Source organism: Dendrobates tinctorius, unplaced genomic scaffold (assembly GCF_039654945.1).
Source record: "Dendrobates tinctorius isolate UK_male_01 unplaced genomic scaffold, ASM3965494v1 ptg000028l, whole genome shotgun sequence".
Lineage (NCBI taxonomy): Eukaryota > Metazoa > Chordata > Amphibia > Anura > Dendrobatidae > Dendrobates > Dendrobates tinctorius.
The window spans coordinates 41,550,239-41,572,200 of NW_027361696.1; the positions used below are offsets into that span (position 1 = coordinate 41,550,239).

At 39.7% G+C, this 21,962-nt stretch overlaps 1 protein-coding gene across 3 annotated transcripts; it reads right to left on the bottom strand.

Annotated features, from left to right (window-relative positions):
* Positions 1–591: 591 nt before the first annotated feature.
* LOC141085326 (sialic acid-binding Ig-like lectin 13) lies at positions 592–20,954 on the bottom strand. 3 transcript variants are annotated; one of them, XR_012231274.1, is made up of 10 exons: positions 20,769–20,954; positions 19,909–19,997; positions 13,034–13,399; positions 8,138–8,437; positions 7,962–7,991; positions 6,603–6,857; positions 4,822–4,933; positions 1,390–1,495; positions 801–863; positions 592–699 (listed from the first exon to the last, which is right to left on the bottom strand). XR_012231274.1 is itself a non-coding variant. In XM_073570609.1 (10 exons), the coding sequence occupies exons 2-10, from the start codon at positions 19,985–19,987 to the stop codon at positions 613–615; spliced, it is 1,323 nt and encodes a 440-aa protein (XP_073426710.1). In that variant the 5' UTR covers positions 19,988–19,997; positions 20,769–20,954; the 3' UTR covers positions 592–612. The 3 variants fall into 3 exon arrangements, 2 of the variants coding, with proteins under 2 accessions (XP_073426710.1, XP_073426711.1); XM_073570609.1 differs by having other exon boundaries at positions 1,465–1,495; XM_073570610.1 differs by lacking the exons at positions 19,909–19,997; positions 20,769–20,954 and adding an exon at positions 14,958–15,013 and having other exon boundaries at positions 1,465–1,495.
* Between the last annotated feature and the right edge of the window lie 1,008 nt (positions 20,955–21,962).

The following is a 21,962-nucleotide window of genomic DNA, read 5'->3' on the forward strand; positions in this document are numbered from 1 at the left end:
ATGTTCAACAAATGGGGGTTTTGATAACTGTATCCATTATCTGGCACCAATCGATATTATGTTTTTTCTTTCGGTTCTTAGCGCTATAGCAAAGCGGTTTTGCATAGATAGATCCTTTGGAATCATTATTAATTATTTTCAAATAAGTTTTCCAAACTGGACATCCACATTGATATTGGGTCTAATATATTATTGCCTGAACAGCGGTTCATATTACAAATGACGCATAAAAGGGCAACCATAGTCACATGACTACACTACTAGTTTCTGAGTTTGGCCCCATCATTCTCTCACCCTATTGCCTTCAGTTTTCACTTGACTTTCTCTCCTAGGTCAGAGGGGCTTTTGTGCAATATGGATCGTCCCATTCTCTATAAGAATTTAGAGGTTTTCAACACTGAGCTGGGGGTTGGACACGATGACCCTGGAGGTCCCTTGCAATTCTAACATTTTATGACTCAAACACTTTCTATTCTTTAGAACGGTCCTTAAGATAATGAGACATTCAATGAAGATCATTCCGCTATTCATTCAACCAGTCAATGCAAATATCATTTTTCTCTTACAAAAGAAAAACAATAGACCCCATGGTTACATCAGAAGGTTTTAATATCATCTATGTTGTTTGTGGACATTTTCATAATCATTAGCTGCATCGACATCTGTTCCTACAGCAGTGGTGTTTGCACGAGTCATAGGCTGTAAGATAGGATATAGAAATTCATATAAATATGCAAAAAATAAAATAGAATTATAAACAACAGTAAAGAATTGAGTTGCAACAACAGGATCATAATTACCTTCAATTGTTCATACGTATCTGTAATCTCTGACCTCCTCAGTTCTGTATATGTGGCTCCAACCTGCAGGATCAAAAAAGTTGTGATTGCATTCAATTAAAAGATATTAAGAAAAAAAAGTAAAAAACTGTCAAGATTTTTTTCTTATATGCTTGTATTTTGGGCTAAAAATGCTTGCAAGTGGGTTTCAAGAAAAATATTGCACCATTCGGCTGTCAAAGGCTTGATGCTTTCTTGAACATTCTTGACTGTTGAAGGAGTTACCCAAAACCCATAAGTGAACTTGTTCTGATGGAGCATTTGTAACTTATTCAGTCTTTTTTGAGCTCCTCGCAGATGATTTAAGACCACATCAAAGTTCAGCTCAACTTTGATGCAGTATGGGATTGAGAATGAGCTCAGTTACTTCATTCTTCAAATAGCAATTGGTAAGCAAATGGAAAACAAAAGCCTATAAAAGCCAAATAGTAAAAAGAATGATGAAACACAATTAAAAAAATATATACTGTATATATATTTTTATCCCTAAATAGACACATTTAGGTAAAATTCAATAAAATATTGTCTTGGTGAAGAATACAAAGGATACCTCTCTTTGACATCCATATGCCGTAAGAAGGCCAACAGAAAGAAGAGGTCTTCATTATCTTAGTATGGCACATACCTCAATGCTCGATGGCTTCCTCTGTCTTTTTCTATGAAAATAGTAAATATGTCACAACAACAAATTACAAGAAAAAGGAAGCGTCGACAGAAAGTGGAATTAGAGCTACTTTTTAAAAAAATCTTTCAGTACTAACACTAAACCTACAGGGGAAAATGAAGTATTACACTGTGCATAGCAAATTTATTGGGCTTTTCATGTTCGTATTGTAGAAGCTGGGTCCTCTGGATTAAATTTACACTGTTATGTCTGTCAGAATCCAGAAACCCAAAAGGTTACTTCAGATAGGCTTAGGTAATCCACTCCATCAAACAGATCCCAGAGAAACACCAGCATTTCCCATATAACCTCTGTTCAGGGTTCTGGTCTTACTAAGGGTCCCAAAAACTTGATTCCAGCTCACCCAGTTGCTCTATGCTCATCCACCTGGGGCTCAGACACTGACCTTGCCCTGGCCTCACATCATGGATAATAGAAAAAATTGGAGTCCGGCTCATGAGTAAGACTGCTTAGTGCAGTCAAAAGGCGTTGACTGGGTAATGTCGACCATGAAAATTTTCTTTTGTACCCACTATATTTTCTTTTGAAAAATAAAAAGAAAAGAAAAATCCAGTCCTGTATTTTTCTAATACTAAAGGTCCAACTGGGTTGCATTTACGGAGTGGCTGCTGACAGGAGGACCAAGCTTAAAGCAAGGATGGTCAAACAAAGCCAGTACAACATCAGGAGGGACAAAACAGTACAAAAACAGTAGACAAACTGAAGTCTGAATGTAAGCCGAGGTCAGATACCAGAAGATCAGTCAAGAGAAAAGTCAGAAGAGCCGAGATCACAATCAGGAAGGATATTGAATAAGACAAAGTCAAGATAAAGCCATTTCAGAAGTAGGATATCAACAGGAAATGTAACAGTGATGTCTCAGATTAAGGCCAAGGTCATCCGATTATATTTTCTCTTTTCCGTGAAAATCGATTTGACGATGCTAATCAGAATCTGATGAGTATGTGATCAGTGAGTGATATGGTTTTCTCAAATGTGGAGCAGATGGAAAAAAAAAGTTTCCATCTTCTCTATACAGCCAGTATGAGAAAATATGGGGATTTCATCCGAGTGCGGTCCGATTTTTTTTTTTTTGATGGACCGATTGACTTGCATCACCAAGTGTGATCTGAGAAAAAAAAATCAGACGTGTATTGCCCCATAAAATAACATTGGTCCTAATGCTATCTGAAGTTTTGTCAGATCACACTAGGATCAAAAATACAGTCGCCTGTGTAAACATGCCCAGGGTGGTAGCTGTAAGCGAATGTCAAGTGTCATGAGTCCAACACCCTGGCACGTTACATAAAACACGGGCTTGCTTTAGGTGTGTGTGTTGCTGTAGTAACTGTGGCCACTTCTTGACTCCTCTTTTCTGCTGCGCTAATTCTGGTCATTATTCACCACGACCCCATGAACAGAAGACCACAACAGTGTAGAAAAACAAATACAAATTTGCAACAAATCACTACATGAGGTGCAGATATCTTTCTTTGAATTACAATACAGTGGCATGTCTTCACAAAACATTTTCAGAGGCACAGTTGATGAAATGTCTCACTAGCAAAGTTAGGGACTTTCAAACTTCCTAGACAGCTATGACAAATTAGCTGCTCTTTCCTTTTTTCTCTATCTTCAGCCCACTTTTAGGAATCACCTAAACGAAGCACCTGTGGCTAACTCCTTTACTGCATGTGCCCTAAGCCTTGCTAACTTGTCTCTTCTAAGATCCACAGCTCTCAAGACTTTACTACCAAGAAACTGTAGGAGAGAACAGGGCAAAACAGGGTCTTATCCAAGAAATTTAGTAAGCTTTACGTTCAGATTAAACTCACCTGTTCAATGTGTTAAGACAGCATATAATATAAAGAGTCAGCTGCAGCTGATCCACGGGTCGGCAAGTGACCATCAGAGGTAAAAAGGATTAGTGGAAATTTCCATGCTGCCGAAAGGATTGAGACGTATATCCCAGTAAAGTATAAATAAGGTGGTGGTTTATTTTATGCATTTTGAAACATAAAGTTACTTCTTCTTCAGGAAAGACCACAACACTTACTGACACTTTCCATTCAAGGAGGCCTCTCACAAAGTTGCTGAACCTAAGTTTCCTTGCCCAACCCGACTGCTAGAGGTATTCCATGGCCATCATTCGAGCTCCTTCCCTTAGTTGTTTTCCTTTTCTCTCTGTCTGCTTATCTGGTCTCCTCTTCTATGCACACACACTCCAGTGAAGAACACTTTGACCAGAGTGGTATCCTTTCTTCTTTCCCTGTCCAAAGTTACGTACTAACTGAACTTTCTATTCCGGTCACTAACCCACAATTCTCCTCCCCATCCTGGGCTGGCCTTTACAGTTAACCGTGTCTACACTACCAACAGGAAACTGCAGCCACAGAAGGATAACTCAAATAAAATACTGTAACATACATGTAAAATACACTTTCATACATTTAACCATTAGGGCATGTTAGAGGAATGGAACGCCATCCTCACTACCCTTACGCCTGCACGATCCCTAACTGACCTCAATATCTGTCCATTTGCAGCAGAATTCTAGGAGTTTAATACAGGTGTGGTGCCAACATAAGGGCCACAGAAGAAAGCTAATGGCTTCCACTGGGATTCTAGACAACACCCCAAACCCTAAGGGTATGTGCACACGCTGTGGATTTTGCTGTGGATCTGCAGCAGATCCACAGGCATTGTACAGTACAATGTTAGTCAATGGGATTTCAAGTCTGCAGTGCAAATGCTGATGATTTTTCCACACGGATTTGCTGCGGTATTAAATCCGCAGCATGTCAATTCTTTCTGCGGATTCCACAGCGGTTTGACACCTTTTCCATTGTCCAGGTGTTAATCCGCAGGGGAAAACCACTGGCAAATCCACAGATAAACCGCAGGTCACTTTACCTGTGGTTTTACCTGCAAATCTGCGCGGAAAAATCCGCAGGTAAATCCGCAGCGTGTGCACTCATCCTTAGTCGACCTGGGTGGAATGACAGGTCCAAGCAACATCAGAAGAGTGTGTGCTGCCAAGAGACATTTATTGTGACAACTCCTCGTTCACTAGAGCCACAAGCAGAGAGTCTGTTGAAAAAATCAGAAGTCGCTGGAGCGGGTGATACTGTCAAAGATGCTCTTTGCAGATGGTCTTTGCTCTAGTTGATGGAGGTTATTAAAAAAGAAAAACCCACCAGACTAACCCATAGTGCGTCATTTGGGTATTTAAAAATGGGTTTTATAAATCAGACAATAGACAGATAAAATAAGTAGGAATTCAGCCATTAATATCTATTGAGTATTAACATGCATTACCTCCAACAAGCAAACACAAGCAGTACAAGAAGTAGAAGACAAATTGCGCCAATCGTTGCTGGAAGGATGATGTGTCCATAACTGTTTATAAATGAATCTCTGGATCCTTCATCTGTATGTAAATAAATATTAGCACAACAGATTAAAATGGGAATTATTCAACCCACATCATAGCCATGGGGTTGTAAACTTGTGCTTTCGGTTCGAGGCTAAATATATTTTGCTTAAATTTTGTGAAATATTTGGATTCTCACAAATAAATTTTTTTGTGTGATGAACATAGCACGTTGGCCACCATTCTTCTGATTTGTAGAGGGCCAGGAAAGGCATGAAAAAAATAATGCCACCACTTCCATTTATCATCTTCCATGTAGCCACAAATGCAATTTTTTTCTAGATCTCTATGACAAATGATGTCCCTTTTTAATCTTCACTCTCTGTTAGGGCAGGAAAGAAGAAACAGAGGAGAGGATTAAGGAATTTGCACAGAAGACTGAATGATGATCTGTGGTGGCAGGAAAAGTGAGCAGCGAGGTGAAAAAATTTTTCTCGCGACATACTGTATATTATGTTCTGGGGTTCATAAACACCTCAGAGTTTGGTAAGACAAAAATTAGTTTGCATTAAATAAAATTTTTGCAAAGTCCTATTTGTTAGTGCTTAGGAGAAAGTCATGTAGCTCAATGGCTAAAAGGTGGGCCTCTGTACAGAATCGGCAAGGGAATATTATCAGATGCCTTTGAGAAGCAGAGATCAGCCTAATGATCTAGTGCTGAGAAATTTCACAATTCACCATAACCAGTAGATCCAGTCCCAACCCAAGTAATAGCTGGAAACCATAGTAAGAGGAGCCAAAAGAGGAGTAATCAAGGCACAAAGGAATCTGCTGTCCAGAGAGGCTGACTACAAAAGAAAGTAACAGAGACAAACTCCTTGAGCAATATTGTGCAAGTCAGTTGTACAGTTGAGACTGTGCCTTAAAGCAGTGTGTAACTGACAAGTTCTGAGCCTAAATACTGTGTGTAACAATTTGTAGGTATAAATACTGTGTGTAACTGACAAGTTCTGAGCCTAAATACTATGTGTAACTGACAATGTCTGAGCCTAAATATTGTGTGTAACTGACAAGTCCTGTACCTAAATACTGTGTGTAACTGACAAGTTCTGAGTCTAAATACTGTGTGTAACTGACATGTCCTGAACCTAAATACTGTGTGTAAGTGACAAGTTCTGAGCCTAAATACTGTGTGTAACTGACAAGTTCTGAGTCTAAATACTGTGTGTAACTGACAAGTCCTGAATCTAAATACTGTGTGTAAGTGACAAGTTCTGAGCCTAAATAGTGTGTGTAACTGACAAGTTCTGAGCTTCAATACCATGGGTAACTGACAAGATCTTGTCATTATTGAGAGGCTGTAATTACTTTACGAGCTGAGATACTGAAAAAAAAGGTTATTCTCAAGTTCATTAACAAGTAAAACTGCAAAGTTCTGGCCGTCTACAGTGCAACTATGCTTCTCCGATGCAGCAGTGGCAAAGATGTCCTTGGTTGCAGCATCAGAGAGCACATTGCTTGGACCAGTGGTGTGACAAAGCCAATGTTCTGTCAATCACTCAAGTCAAATGCGTACCACCAACCTTGTCCCCAATTTGCAGTAAACAGATGTATGCTCCTGAAGAGAAAATCTGACAACACCTTTAATGATTGAAGACTACACTTACAAAACTAAACTGACTCTTTTACAAGCTCAATACATACAAATTGAATACTTTATACTTACTTCGATGTATGATTTCAATGTTTCTGTTTGTGACCCCATGTTCATTTATTGCAGAACATTGATATCTCCCGGCATCACTTTCGGTAATGTTGATCAATTGAATGATGAAAATCAGGTCATTCATGCTTGGTTGAATCACCATGTCTTCTTTATACCAAGTGATGGAAGCATTTGGGTTACTTTCTACAATGCATCGAAGAGTTACAGAATCTCCGTCCTCCACAATCACGGCGGTCGTACTATTGGTATCAACACCTAAATGATAGAGATATATGAAAAGATGAATTGCATAATGTCTTTCTTACTAATTATCTATATCTATCGTAAGTGGTAAAAGGTGTGATTTCTTTGATGAGATATGTTACAAAACTTCTTATATTTGCTTGTATCAATGATTTATTCAATATTTATTGAAACAACTGTGACCATTTAAAGTCTTTTCCCATCTTGTACATCTAGTTCATATCCAAAAGATTTGTCATAAATGTTTGCTGAGACTTACATCTATCTCTAGAATAGGACCCCAGTACATGGTGCTGGGAATACATAGCTGTTCATATCATGCATCTCATTTGTTTAGGAGAACTGGAAATTGTGGTCATCTCAATATCCACATCTAGCAGCCATGTTCTACAATTTTCAGAACTCCCATACACATGAATGGAGGGAGTCATAGCCATGAGCGCCCACCTTTCCTTTCCCAGCACCATGCACAGCAGGGCCGTGGAGTCAGAGTTGATGTCCATTTTGGTGGAGTCGGTATAAAATGGACCGACTTCAACTCCTAAAATATAACACAAATTGTGTGCAGTAGTTCAATGCAGGATGTGCTGTGAATTTTTTTCATAAGAATTTGGGGAAAGTTGTGAAATGCCCCATAAATGTCTTTTCATTCCTGATCTAAGGATCTTGGCTTTTAGTCAAGATGTCAAGATAAAACTGTACTGCACTTTATGTACATGCTCACTAGTGAAGCAGTGCTCTGCAGTCGGAGTCGTGGAGTCAGAATAAGGGAAATTGAGTAGTCAGAGTTGGAGGTTTCTCTTACCAACTCCATAGCCATGGTTCACATGATCCGTTCTAGAGTCCATCCATGATCCATTTATGACAGATATTGTGGGAATTTCCTGTACATTATCATCATTGATTCTTTAGAAAACTACTGAATTTTCCTACTATTCTTTAGATTATCAGGACAGTCTGACTACCAAAAAGTTCTCTATTTTTGTCCTCTGAGGTTGTCATCCAACTTATAGGACTGTATTTTGGAAGTTATACATCCCTGTTACTTTATTGGGGCTTTACTAGATGAACATGCCTTTATGTTCTTTTTAATAAGATAAGATAGCAATAATTTACCTTCAATGGTTATATCAACAGATGGAGAATCTAGGAAAAAATAAACAAAAGAAGTCTTAGCCAAGATGTCTGGAAATGTTATTGAAAATATGTCTGCATCAATCACTAGAAACACAGAATGATCTCCAGCCCTGGCATTATGGATGATATGATGGGATATGATGAGTATGACTTACATTCCACGTTCAGAAATTGCTTCTCCACTGTGGAAAAGTCTTGTTTGAAAGTCACTCTACAGAATAATGGGGAATTGTCATGTGACTTTCTTGGTGTGAATGTGATGTTGGAGTGGAAGGTTCTGGTGCCATCTTCAGAGGTAATAATATAGTCCACCTGCCTTGTACCAGTCATGGTTCCTTCCCATGATATACGTGGCCGTGCTATATTCTGGCATCTACCAGGACTTGTACAAGTCATCGTCACCTCCTTTCCATCCACCAGTCTTGTAGAAGAGATTGTAGGTTTATCTGTGAGATCTACAAAAATACGACAAAACGTGAGAGGAGGTCCAATGGTGTTATCTCCATACATATTTTTTGGGGGTTTCCTGTTCTTTAAAAATGAAGTTCAACACTAGGAAGTCTACAGTAAGTAAATCACATTGTTGTGAAATTTACAGCATCACTGGGTCCAGCTGCCTAGTTCCACCATGATAATCATTTAGACCAAGTCATAATCAACATCCTTGTTATCTTTACCATACCATTTCAGCACTGACCACTGGAGTGCAACCATTTTTCTTTCCTTCATTTTTGTTTTTTGCTGCTGTTTTCCAAGAGCAATGACTGTTAAGTCTTTTTTTTTTCAAGACTTCCTCCATCAACCCCTTCATGCCTCAACCAATTTCCATTTTATCTTTTTAATTTTTTCCTCCTTTTTTTCAAGAGCTATAGCTATTTTATTTTTCCATCCACAAACTCATGTGAGGGGTTTTTTTTTTGCAAAACATATTGTAGTTTTGAATGACACCATTTATTTTATCATATGATGCACTAAAAAGCGGGAATAAAATTCCAAGTGCGACAAAATTGCAAAAAAAGTGTAATTTCACGATTGTTTCCTTATTTCTTTACCATGTTCACCATACAGTAAAACTGACCTAGCAATATGATTCTCCAGGTCAGTACAATTACGCAAATACCAAACAAGTAAAGTTGTTTTTCTTTTAAGTGATAGAAAAAATTTTGGAAATTTGGAAAAAAAAATATGCTTTTTGGGATTTGGGGCTAATTGAGGGCTTATCTTTTGCACCCTGAGCTGACATTTCTACTGATACCATTTTGGGATTTATACAATGTTTTGATGGTCTTTTATTGCATTTTATTTCAATGTTGTCATGTCAACCCAACTACATCTTATGGATACATAGAAAGATGTGCACTACCTGTCAATGCATGATAAATACCGCTGTCAGAGATTGAAAATGACATTTAACATTTTAACAGCCACAGGCAGCACTTTGCTCCACCCGCATCTGTAATACTATGTGCACACGCTGCGGTTTTTGCTGCGGATCTGCAGCAGTTCTGCAGACAGTGTACAGTAACATGTAAATCTATGTGATTTACATTCTGCTGTGCACACGCTGCGGATTTTTAACTGCGGAAAAGCTACGGTTTTGAATCCGCAGAAAGAAATGACATGTCACTTCTTTTCTGCGGATTCTGCTGCGGTTTACCATCTCCTCCATTGTAGAGGTGATAAACCGCAGGCCAATCCGCAGGTAAAACCGCAGGTCATTTTACCTGCAGTTTTACCTGCGGTTCCGCAGATACAAATCCGCAGACCAATCCGCAGCATGTGCACATAGCCTTAGAGGCTCGACTTGTAAGCCCACATCAAAGTCAGGAACTTGACACACAGTGAGTACTCTTTGTTTCATTGCAGTCATTTGGTAAATTCAAAAAAGATCATTTTTTTCTCATTATTGTACACTCTGCACCCCATCTTGACTGTCAAAAACAGAAATGTAGAAATTTTTGCAAATATATTATAAAAGAAAAACTGAAATATCACATGATGATAAGTATTCTGACTCTTTGCTCAGTATTGAGTAGAAGCACCCTTTTGAGCTAGTACAGCCATGAGTCTTCTTGAGAATGATGCAACAAGTTCTTTACGCCTGGATTAGGGGATTTCTCCAGTTCCTTCAGGGTGGATGGTGAACATTGGTGGACAGTCATTTTCAGGTCTCTCCGGAGATGCTCAATTGGGTTTAGGTCAGGGCTCTGGCTGGGCCAGTCATGAATGGTCACAGAGTTGTTCTGAAGCCACTCCTTTGTTATTTTAGCTGTGTGCTTAGGGTCATTGTCTTGTTGGAAGGTGAACCTTTGGCCCAGTCTGAGGTCCAGAGCACTCTGGAAGAAGTTTTCAACCAGAATATCTCTGTACTTGGCCGCATTCATGTTTCCTTCAATTGCAATCAGTCATCCTGTCCCTGCAGCTGAAAAACACTCCCATAGCATGATGCTGCCACCACCATGTTTCACTGTTGGGATTGTATTGGGCAGGTGATGAGCAGTGCCTTGTTTTCTCCACACACCGCTTAGAATTATTACCAAAAAGTTCTATCTTCATCTCATCAGACCAGAGAATCTTATTTCTCATAGTCTGGGAGTCCTTCATGTGTTTTTTAGCAAACTCTATGCGGGCGTTCATATGTCTTGCACTGAGTAGAGGCTTCTGTAGGGTCACTCTCCCATAAAGGCCTGAATGGTGGAGCGCTGCAGTAATAGTTGTCTTTGTGGAACTTTCTCCTATCTCCCTATTGCATCTGTGGAGCTCAGCCACAGTGATCTTGGGGTTCTTCTTTATCTCTCTCACCAAGGCTCTTCTCCCATGATTTCTCAGTTTGGCTGGATGGCCAGGTCTAGGAGGACTTCTTGTGGTCCCAAACTTCTTCCATTTAAGGATTATGGATGCCACTGTGCTCTTAGGAACCTTGAGTACTGCAGAAATTCTTTTTTAACCTTGGTCAGATCTGTGCCTTGTCACAATTCTGTCTCTGAGCTCCTTGGCCAGTTCCTTCTACCTCAAGATTCTCATTTGGTCTGACATGCACTGTGAGCTGTGAGGTCTTATATAGACAGGTGTGTGCCTTTAAACTCAAGTCCTATCAGTTTAATTTAACACAGCTGGACTCCAATGAAGGAGTAGAACAATCTCAAGGATGATCACAAGGAAATGGACAGCATGTCACTTAAATATTAGTGTCTGAGCAAAGCGTCTGAATACTTATGACCATGTGATATTTCAGTTTTTCTTTTTTAATAAATTTGCAAAAAAATTCTAAATTTCTGCTTTTTTTCAGTCAAGACGGGGTGCAGAGTGTACATTAATGAGGAAAAAATGAACTTTTTTGAATTTACCAAATGGCTGCAATGAAACAAAGAGTGAAAAATTTAAAGGGGTCTGAATACTTTCCATACCCACTGTATGATGTAACTATATGTCATATGTCGAGAAGGGGTTAAGAGGTCCAGCTAGACGCTCATTTTCAGATGGGATATTGGGGATTATACGGCCATTTTTTGCTAAATTTTAAAAGTAAGTTGACCAGTCTTCAGGGCTATGAGATCTATGAATCTATTCTATTATTTATAAACACTGTTTTTCGGTGATTCCTTTGCATCCCCATTCATACTGCACCCACACACACAAATGATACACCATTTGAAAGGTAAACTTGCCCCCTTCAGCAAGAAAATAGCCAAACAAACCACACATCCACGATTTGATCACAAAATACAGTTTAAACATTAATTTTCATAAACCTTCAGTAAGGAAAAAAGACCTGCAGGTGGCACCACAGTACCCCAAAGCACACTACCACAAAGGTGCTTACAGACAAAACAAACATATTCAAACATTTGCCTTGAGGGCTTTCCAGCTTGCCGAACTGCTTGCCCAGCCTATTTTAGCCAAATTGGAAGATTGCACACTTCACTGCTGGTGAGGCACATATGCAAACACATTTGTAAACATGTACTTCCTATTGAATTGCACACTTGCTCCATTCATACCCCACCCACACAAATAAATGATGCACCGTTTGAAAGGTCAAATTACCTGCAGGTGGCAGCACACTACCCCAAAGCACACTACCACAAAGCTGCTTACACACATCACAAACAAATCCAAATATTTGCCTTGGGGTCTTTCCAGCTTGCTCAAGTGCTTGCCAGGCCTATTTCAGGTACATTGGAGTATTGCACACTTCACTGCAGGTGAGTCACATATGCAAACACATTTGTATACATGCACTGCTTTTTGGTGATTACTTCGCCTCACACACACAAATGGTGAGTCACATATGCAAACACATTTGTAAACATGCACTGCTTTTTCGCTGATTACTTTGCCCCACAAAAACAAATGATAAACCATTTGAAAAGTAAACTTGCTCCCTTCAGCAAGAAAAGAGCCAAACAAACCAAACATTCACGATTTTATCACTAAATACAGTTTAAACATTCATTTTCATAAACCTGCAGAAAGACACAATGAACTGCAGGTGGCACCTCAACCGGAAGACATTTTTTGGCCTCTACTTATCAAACCAATTTATTGTATTGCCAATCTACATATATAAATACCTGTCTGTGTTCATCTAATGAAATCCACTTACATTTGACCAGCTTGCTCTTTCTGAAATTGCCTGTGCCCCCGACGACCAATAATACTGTATTGTGAAATCTGGTAACAGATCCTCTCTGGATCATGCCATAATGATTATTAAGGATAATAGAAAACTTTTTCGCAATGATTATTGTATGAGTCTTATTTAATCTAAAGATTCAGTAGAACTCTAATAAAAAATTTTGGCAAAAAAATTCAGATTTGCCCAGATCAGATTTTTCGGTGATTGACTTGCTGACTTTTGCCATGTCTATGAATGCCTTCCAAATTCGCTTATGAGGCTCTATGGTCCTCAGCCTCTGGAGTCTGCATCTAAGATGATGAGTTGACTACACCATATCTCCTAAGTTACTGATGACATTTCGATGTTGGTGCGTTATCGGTCATGATGGCATATCCTTTATTTCACAACTGGGTATTAAGGTTACACTTACCCATTATGTGCACATAAGGTTGGATGTGTGTGTAGGTAAATTTCATCTGAATATCTTCAATTCTGAAAACATGAAAACCTTCATCTTCACTCCATGGTTCTTTTATATACAAAGAGCAGTCTCCTCTGGTTACATTTCCAATAAGACTGACGCGTCCATTTGAGTAATAGTTCGAATTTTCTCGAGAAGCCACACGTAGGCCAGCATCTGTGCCCAATCTATACCACAATCCATTGGTGTCTCTACTTAGTCTTACGTTTGTCGGTACAGTAAATGTGCAAGGAACATGAGCACATAGACCTCTTTGTACACGCACAACTGGATCTATGTGTATTTTAAAATCAAGAGGATTTTGACTGTAGGTACCTGTATTATAAGAAGAAAAAAAAAGACACAAGCTTTTATTAAAAAGTTTGGACAATTTTCAAGTTTGTACTTATGATGGCAATCTAATACAAAGTTATAATGTGTGATAATGCACTAACGGGAAAAATGTTACTGTGCTTTATGTGTATATATTATAAGTTGTGATGTTCTATATCGCTTATACTATAAGTATGGAATTGGATATAGTATTGAACTCACAGTGTTATGGCATATCTTGGCGCATATAGTAAGATTTGGTAGACCCTTGTCTCTAGGGTGTTTCCTTTAATGTTGTAGATGATGACACAACAAAAGATGTTCATGGAGGCTATTTTGCAAGGCAATACTATGAGCTGTGATGACGTGAAACTTCATGAGGGTGACAAACTACAAAGTTGGATGCCTCTTCATAGACTGTAACCATAACACTTTGCAGCACTTACAACTTTGATTATAGCTTAAGACGTTCAGTCTGGACAACTGGCTATCACCCCTAAGTAAAAGCTGCACGAACGACCCTAGTGTGGTCCTGCTTTTAGTAACCTGTTAACGACCTAGGATATATATTCATCACATGCCAGATGAGGTTATATCAAATGAGCTCAAGAGACGAGGCCATTCCATATACATTGGGCACCAGCAGACTGTAGCCTTAGGCTATGTGCACACGCTGCGGTTTTGGCCGCTGTGGATCTGCAGCAGTTCCGCAGACAGTGTACATTACCATGTAAGTCTATGAGATTTACAATCTGCTGTGCACATGCTGCAGATTTTTAACTGCGGAAAAGCTGCGGTTTTGAATCTGCAGAAAGAAATGACATGCCACTTCTTTTCTGCGGATTCTACTGCGGTTTACCATCTCCTCCATTGTAGAGGTGATAAACCGCAGGGGAAAATTGCAGGCCAATCTGCAGGTAAAACCGCAGGTCATTTTACCTGCGGTTCCGCAGATACAAATCTGCAGACCAATCCGCAGCATGTGCACATAGCCTTATAGTGTTTAGATCCAGGGAGCTGTTATGCTGCCCACCACCTAAGCATCCTCCCCCACAATGCAGTCATGAGGTGCAAATAAAATGACTTTGGCAGAAAGAGGCCTACTGGATAAGTGCATTTCATATTGTTGTGATATCAAGCGTCCGAGCTGTCACAATTAGAGATGGTGCTACTTTATTCGCAGGTCACTGTCCAACGGCCATCTTAGTAATCTATGACTGCCTGAAGGGAACTTTGCCAAACGCCTCTTACCTGTCGGCATCCTCAGCTCCACTTTTGATTAGCCAGCCAGGAGCAATGTCATTGTCATTATGCCAGCCAGCTAGTCAAAAGAAGAGTTGGATGCTAACAATTAGGCGATTCTCAGGGCTACCATCCAGCATAGATCACTGACGTGGCCACTGAACCGGGACCTGGAAATCGACTATCACTCTCTATAACCACAGTGTAATGTTATTGAACCTATACATTAAGCACAGTAAGAATAAAGAAATCAAAATTACAAAATTACTACTTTATTGGTCACTTTAACTTCCCAAAATAATGTAATAAAAAAACTTACATGAAGTCATATATATCCAAATCGATGTTGGTAAAGATTACAATTTTCCCTGCAAAATACAAGCTCTTTGGAGACACAACCCAAGACAATTTTTTGAAAATTCTGTATTGTTTAAAAGCCATAAAATTAAAAAAAAAAAAAAAAGTATAGATTTGGTTATGCTGTAGTCATATTGATCTGTAAAATCAGGTCATATTTGCTGCATAGTAAATGTCATAAAAATGAAAACCAAAAACCAATAGCAAAATTAGTTTTTTCACCATTTCACATCGCTAGGATTTTTTATGATTTTTCATTACTTTACATGGTAAAGGGAATGTTATGTTCCAGACTAAAACTTATTCTTATATGGCAATGTAGATGTAAAAATAAAAAAGTTGTGGCTCTTGGAATATGGGAGAAAATAATCAAAAGGGCGAAAGCGAAAAAAAAGAAGGTTCAGCTGAGGAATACAGTACTTGCTCATGGGGAAGAGGGCGATAGGTGCTGAAACTGAGCATCTCTGTGATTGAGAGAATTAAATGCCTCTGTCAGAGACTGAAAGAGGCATTTAAGGGTTTAAACAGAAGCAACTGGAGCAAAATTCGGTCACTGCTGTTACAGGCAGTTGCCCAACCTACCCTCACACACAGCGCAAGGAAAAAGGAGTGTATATTGCAAATTAATTTTATTTAACATACAAACACAAAAAATGATAAAACAATGCTTCAAGTCTAGCAAAAGAGTAGGCAAAAAGCAACTACCACTTGTCACAGGAAATTTTTTTGTCCTAAATAAACCTAAATTTACCTTTTATAATGCCCTCAAATTGCCTATATATTTTTAGTAACAGACTAAATTACCTATGGGTAATTGTGTTTTATGGAGTCCATGACAGCACCCAATTGAGAGAGAGGATCTGCCCATATGGACAGGAACCTGCAGATGAAAAGGGGTGGTCTCCTTTGCCTCCTCAGTTGGATTACAGAGCATGAGAGGAACCGCAAAAATTTAGGCAATCTCCATAATAATTAATCAATACACATGTATATACAACCACCACTGGAGTGAATCACATACACCCATATATTTGTTTATTTGTTTTTTACTATGTGTAACTAAGGGAGGGATGTGAGTGGGTGCTGTCGTGGACTCCATAAAACACAATTACCGGTAAGTAATTGAGTCTTTACTTCTCACCATGACAGCACACACCTGAGGGACTTTCAGAGAACCATCAACCAGGGGGGACCACCGTATTGGGGACAGATCTCCCGAAAACCCAGTCAGAGGATGATGATAGATAAAGTCTATAGTGGTTGTAAAAGGTAGATGATGAAGGCCATGTTGCTGCCTTACATATCAGATCGATCGAGATGTTCACCTTCTCAGCCCAGAAGGATGTCATAGCCAGTGCTGAATGGGCCCTTACTCTGTCCAGGGGATTTTCACCTTTCACTGAGTAGGCCAGAAAGATTGCATCTCTGATCCATCGAGATAAAGTGCTCTTTGTGACTCCAAACCCCTTCCTGTGGCCCTGAAAGGACACAAACAAAGCCCTACTCTGCCTCCAGGGAAGAGTTCTGTCTATATAATGTAGGACAGTTCTCCTCACATCTAAAGTGTGGAATCTCTCTTCCTCAGGAGTAGAAAGGTTAGAAAAAAATGAGGGAAGAAAAATCTCCTGACTTCTGTCAAATTTGGCAACTACTTTAGGGAGGTAGGAAGGGTCTGGTTTCAGCACTATCCTATCAAAAAAACTAAAAGAAAAGGAGGATCTATAGATAGAGCTTGTATATCACTAACTCTTCTAGCTGATGTTAATGTGACTAACAGAGCAGCTTTTAACAATAGGCAGACTCTAAAGTTTCAAATGGAGGAGCTGTCAGGGCATCAAGGACCAGGTTCAGGTCCTAAGAAGGTAAACGAGCAATGTGTTCAGGGTCGCTACGCTCACAAGCTGTAGTAAACCATGAGATTCGTCTAACATCGGCAATATTATAAGTATATAGGTCTCCCAAAGCTGATATCTGAACTTTTAATGTGCTAACTGAAAGGCCCAGCTCCCGACCCCTCTGGAGAAAATCAAAGAATGCAGAAATTCATAAGAGAAAGGGGCAGTATGGAACTAAATGAATTTTCTCCATATTCTACTTGGTTGTGGATTTCTTTCTACTTTGGAGAAGAGTGTTGATCAAGTTGTCAGAAAAAACCCTTAACTTCAAAAGCTGCCTCTCAAGTTCCATGCCATCAAGTGGATACACTTCACTTAAGGATGACAGAATAGACCCTGAGAGAGCAGGCCCATATCTGATGGGAGGATCCAGGAGTCAGATATGGACATGGCTCTAAACCATGAAAATCAAGGTCTCTTGGGCCAGAAGGAGTGATGAGGATCACCCTCACTTCTTCCTCCCTGATCTTCCTGATGACTAATGGAAGCACAATCATCGGAGGAAATGCATAGGCCATACTGAACTGCCAAGGGTCTGGAGGGAGTTGACCATCTTCGGCTGGTCTGCCCTGTTCAGGGTGGCAAACCTTTGGACTTGCCTGTTGGCTCTGGAAGAGAACAGGTTATCTCTGGAAGCACCCACAAGTCCACTATCTTTCCGAAGATTTGGTGACTGAGAACCCATTCCCCTTGATGTAAAGTATGGTAACTGAGGAAGTCCGCTTTTAGGTTGTCCAATCCCCTGATGTGAAGGGCTGAGAGGGACAGGAGATGGGTTTCGGCCAGTTCGAGGATTTTTACAGCGTTAGACCTCAGAGTCCTTAACCGAGTTCTGCCTTGCTGATTTATATATGCGACTGACGTGGCATTGTCTGATAGAATCCTCACATGAGACTCTCGCAGCTGTGGGAGAAAGTGATGTATCGCATAACTGCCTTTAACTTCCTTAAGTTTGAGGTGTCATCAGCCTCTCCTATGCACCACCGCCCCTGGGCCAACTAACAGTAATAACTATCCTAGAAAGTTTCACTACCCATGGAACCCCCTAGAAAGATGATCCCGATCTAACTACCAGGCCAGAGAGTTTATAACTTCTAATGACAGTCATTCTGCCATTGAGGTGACCTTGCAGTCATTCATCCGCACAGTGGATTTCTTGCTGCAGACACCTAGTATGAAATTGAGCCCATTGAACAGCTGGAATACAGGACATAAGGAACCCCAGAAGGGACATAGCATCTCTCAGGTACCTATGAGGGTTAACAATTGCCATCCTAACCTTTAGTCATTATAATCAGCATCTTTTCCCCTGGGGGGAGGCACCTTTGACTTACTGAATCTAGGTGTAGACCCAGGAAGGATTGAAGGATCTGGACTTGTCCAGGTTGATTATCCAACTCAACGCCTGTAAGGATGAAATCGTGTCAGCAAGGCGACCCCTACATTGGGAGACAGACTTCACTACTATCAAGAAATAATCCAAGTATGGAATAAGTGTGTCCTGCAGATGCAAATAAGCCATCAACTCCGATATCAAATTTATGAAGATACAGGAGCCATGAAAAGACCAAATGGCATCACTGTGAATTGAAAATGTCAGACATGACCTCCTATGATGACCAACACTCTGAGGCACTGTTGGAACTTGACTTGTATGGCCAGATGGTAGTAGGCATCCTTCAGGTCCAGGACAGTCATGAAGCATCTGGGGAATAAAAGTTTAATAGCCGATTTTATTGACTCCATCTTGAAGGTGTGAAATCAAAGGAAGGTGTTCAATCTCTTCAGATTAATGATGGTTCTATAATAACCATCTGGCTTGGAAACCAGGAACAAAGGGGAAAAAAATCTTGTTCCCTCCTGGTCCCATGGGACCTCTACCAGGACATGTTTAGACAACAGACCAAGGACCTCCGACTCAAGAGCCTGCTGTTGCCCAGGAGATTTAAGAGAGGTCATGGTAAAGGAATCTGGGGGGATGTGATGAAACTCTAGCTTTAATACAGACAATATTAGGCTCAGGATCCAGGGATTAGATGCAATCTCCCCCCATTTGTGGCAAAAGAATTTTCATCTGCCACCTACAGGAGGGTCAGGGTTAACGGAATTTGTTTCCACTCTTGGAAGAGGATCCACTGAAAAGGGCACCTTTATGTTTGGACTCCTAAGTCTCCCAGCGATCTCGGTCTCTATAGGGCTTCCTTTTACCAAATGGCCGCTTCTCGAAGGCCCTCATGTTGGATGGAACAAATTGGTTAGGGAACCCCTCTTTCTCTCTCCAGCCTTAGTGAGTATCTCATTGAGCAATCTCCCAAACAGGTATTCACCCTGGCATGGAACTGGGCCCCCGGAAGAAGAAATGGTGAAACGCACTTTGGGGTGGGAGACACGGCAAATCCCTAGTTTACCACTGAGGTAAAATAACTATCATGCACCTTTCTCCATTTGATCCCACTTTTTGTTGCCAGTTCATGTTACCATTCAGTTTATAAGCACTGAGGCACTTTATGACCAATTGGTCTGCTCTGCTTCCCTGGACAGAGATTGAAATGTCTACACTGATCCCTATACTCTTCCTTGCCTCTTGCTTACCATCTGTCTAGTGTGTATATATATTCCATGAATTTAAAGAAAAGGCTCTTTGCTATATTAAATTGCCATTTATTTATTTATGTATTTATTTGTTACTAAAAATATATAGGCAATTTTAGGTGCATTATAAAACATAAATTATGTGTGGAACCATTTAGGTTTATTTAGGGCAAAAAAATTTCCTATGTCCCGGTGGTAGTCGCTTTTTGCCTAGTCTTTTGCTGGACATGAAGCATCCTTTTATCAATTTTTGTGACCTGTGACACAAAGGTTCTTTATGGACTTATATGTATATTACAGGCAGATGCAGGCTTTATTGTAGTTGCCATCTGTTGGGAAGGGTGCACTTGATACATACACTCACAAATAGCATGTGATGCTGGGAAGGTGTTAATCCACTAATAAAAGATGAAAGATCATACTTACTTTTCCATAGCTGAGTTGTACTTAAAATTACAGCCATACAGTCCAGAAAAATGCCAATTCTTCTGTTTTGTAATTGCATAGTTTAAGGTCTATGGTAAAATGTATAGGAACTGTTAGTAAAGCTAAGTAAAACACTGATATGCTGTTTTGTACTATATAAAAAACTCTTCATTTGTCTTTTTTAGTAAAATTATTCCAATAAAAACAATTCAGTTGATGCCCAGTTATTAATTTATTTACAGTGTTAAATTAAAAATTTGCTCCAGAATTTCGTATTTTTATAATTGTATTCTCTTATATAGCGCCATTAATTCCACAGCACTTTACAGACATTATTATCACTGTCTCTGCAGGGGCTTACAATCTATATTCCCTTTGACTATGTCTTTGGAGTGTTGGAGGATCGTACATGTGATTACTAAGACAGATCAGGGGAAGAAACAATTTGGCGCTCCCTCTAGTTTGTGCAGATGGGCGGGTTATATTACCATATAAATATGACTTCAATTCATGCTGCCTAAGCCACCAATATTGTGCCGAACATGGCTGGCTTTTCCCTCCACCGCTCCAGATGATTGCCAGGTCTCTTCCATAGAAATACAGTAGACAAGGAAAAGATGAGTAGCAAAGTATTTACTTAGCTGCCTCCATGTCTCCTATCTACTACGAGGAGAAACAATTCGTATGTACAACTACCCCTCTCCTGAAATAAGGGATATCATTATGGACATCAGCAGGATTCCAGCCATTTAACAGTCGTATGTTGGATTTTCATCATCTCAGGAAAAGATTAAGCATCCAGGAGACGTCCCACCACTCCCTCTCACTCACCTCATGGTTTCAGAGAATTGTTTTCTTACCTTGGGTATTCTTGGTGGTTCATCTTATGATTCCCTTTTTAATGTCCAAATTCCATTGTTATGGACAATATTTTGGGCTATGTCTTTCTTTTTTGGATCTTTAGGACATTAATCATGTCTGATTTCTACTGAATCTGTGCAAGGACTGGATGGTTCTAAGTGAAATAAATGCAGAAGTAGAATGGACGAATTACGATATTTCCCTTGTGACCGGCTATTTTGCTAATGATCATAACCACAAAGAATTTCACAGTTATTGCTCCATCAAATACAAATTTTAAAAACGTGATATCAGTGAAAAACTTAGGAGGAGAAATGGGAGACAGACAATCCTTTATAAACTGTAGTTTGGTGGTATCCCAATGGTTAGACATTCCACCAATTATTTTGTGGCTAGGTGATAAAAATGAAAGGTGAAATACTTTCTAAATATAAAAGCACCACATTGGCTCTGCTGACAGTACAGGTCATGATATTCATAAGAATGAAGGTTACACAAGGTCTCATGAAGGCATTGACTTAAAATAATTTTATTTCTATTGCACCAACATATTCTGCAGCACAACAATTCAGAGGGTATATGTACAGTACAAATATCTTCAGACATTAAAAAGTAACACAATCCAAGTAAATTAAGTGAGGGCCTTGATTGCAAGAACTTACAATCTACAGTGGGGAAAATAAGTATTTGGTCCACTGCAGATTTTGCAAGTTTTCCAGCCTACAAAGAATGGAGAGGTCTGTAATTTTTGTAGTAGGTACACTTCAACAGTGAGAGACAGAATCTAAAAATAAAAACAGAAAATCACATTGTACGATTGTTATACAATTAATTTGCATTTTATTGCATGACAGAAGTATTTGATACAATAGAAATATGGAACTTAATATTTGGTACAGAAACCTTTGTTCGCAATTACAGAGATCAGATATTTCCTGCAGTTCTTGTAAAAGTTTGCAAACACTGCAGCAGGGATTTTGTCCCACTCCGACATACAGATCCTCTCCAGAACTTTAAGGTTTTGTGTTGTCAGTGGGCAACATTGTGTTTCAGCTCCCTCCAAAGATTTTTTATTGGGTTCAGGTCTGGAGACTGGCTAGGCTACTCCAGAACCTTGAAATACTTCTTAGAGAGCCACTCGTTAGTTGCCCTGGCTGTGTGTTTCAGGTCATTGTCATGCTGGAAGACCCAGC

Coding starts and splice junctions, on each gene's coding strand:
- LOC141085326 (XM_073570609.1), bottom strand. CDS start 19,987: ATGCAATTACAAAACAGAAGAATTGGCATTTTTCTGGACTGTATGGCT. Junction 13,400..19,908: donor TACAACTCAGCTATGGAAAA/GTAAGTATGATC, acceptor CTTATAATACAG/GTACCTACAGTCAAAATCCT. Junction 4,934..6,602: donor CATTGAAATCATACATCGAA/GTAAGTATAAAG, acceptor ATTTACATACAG/ATGAAGGATCCAGAGATTCA.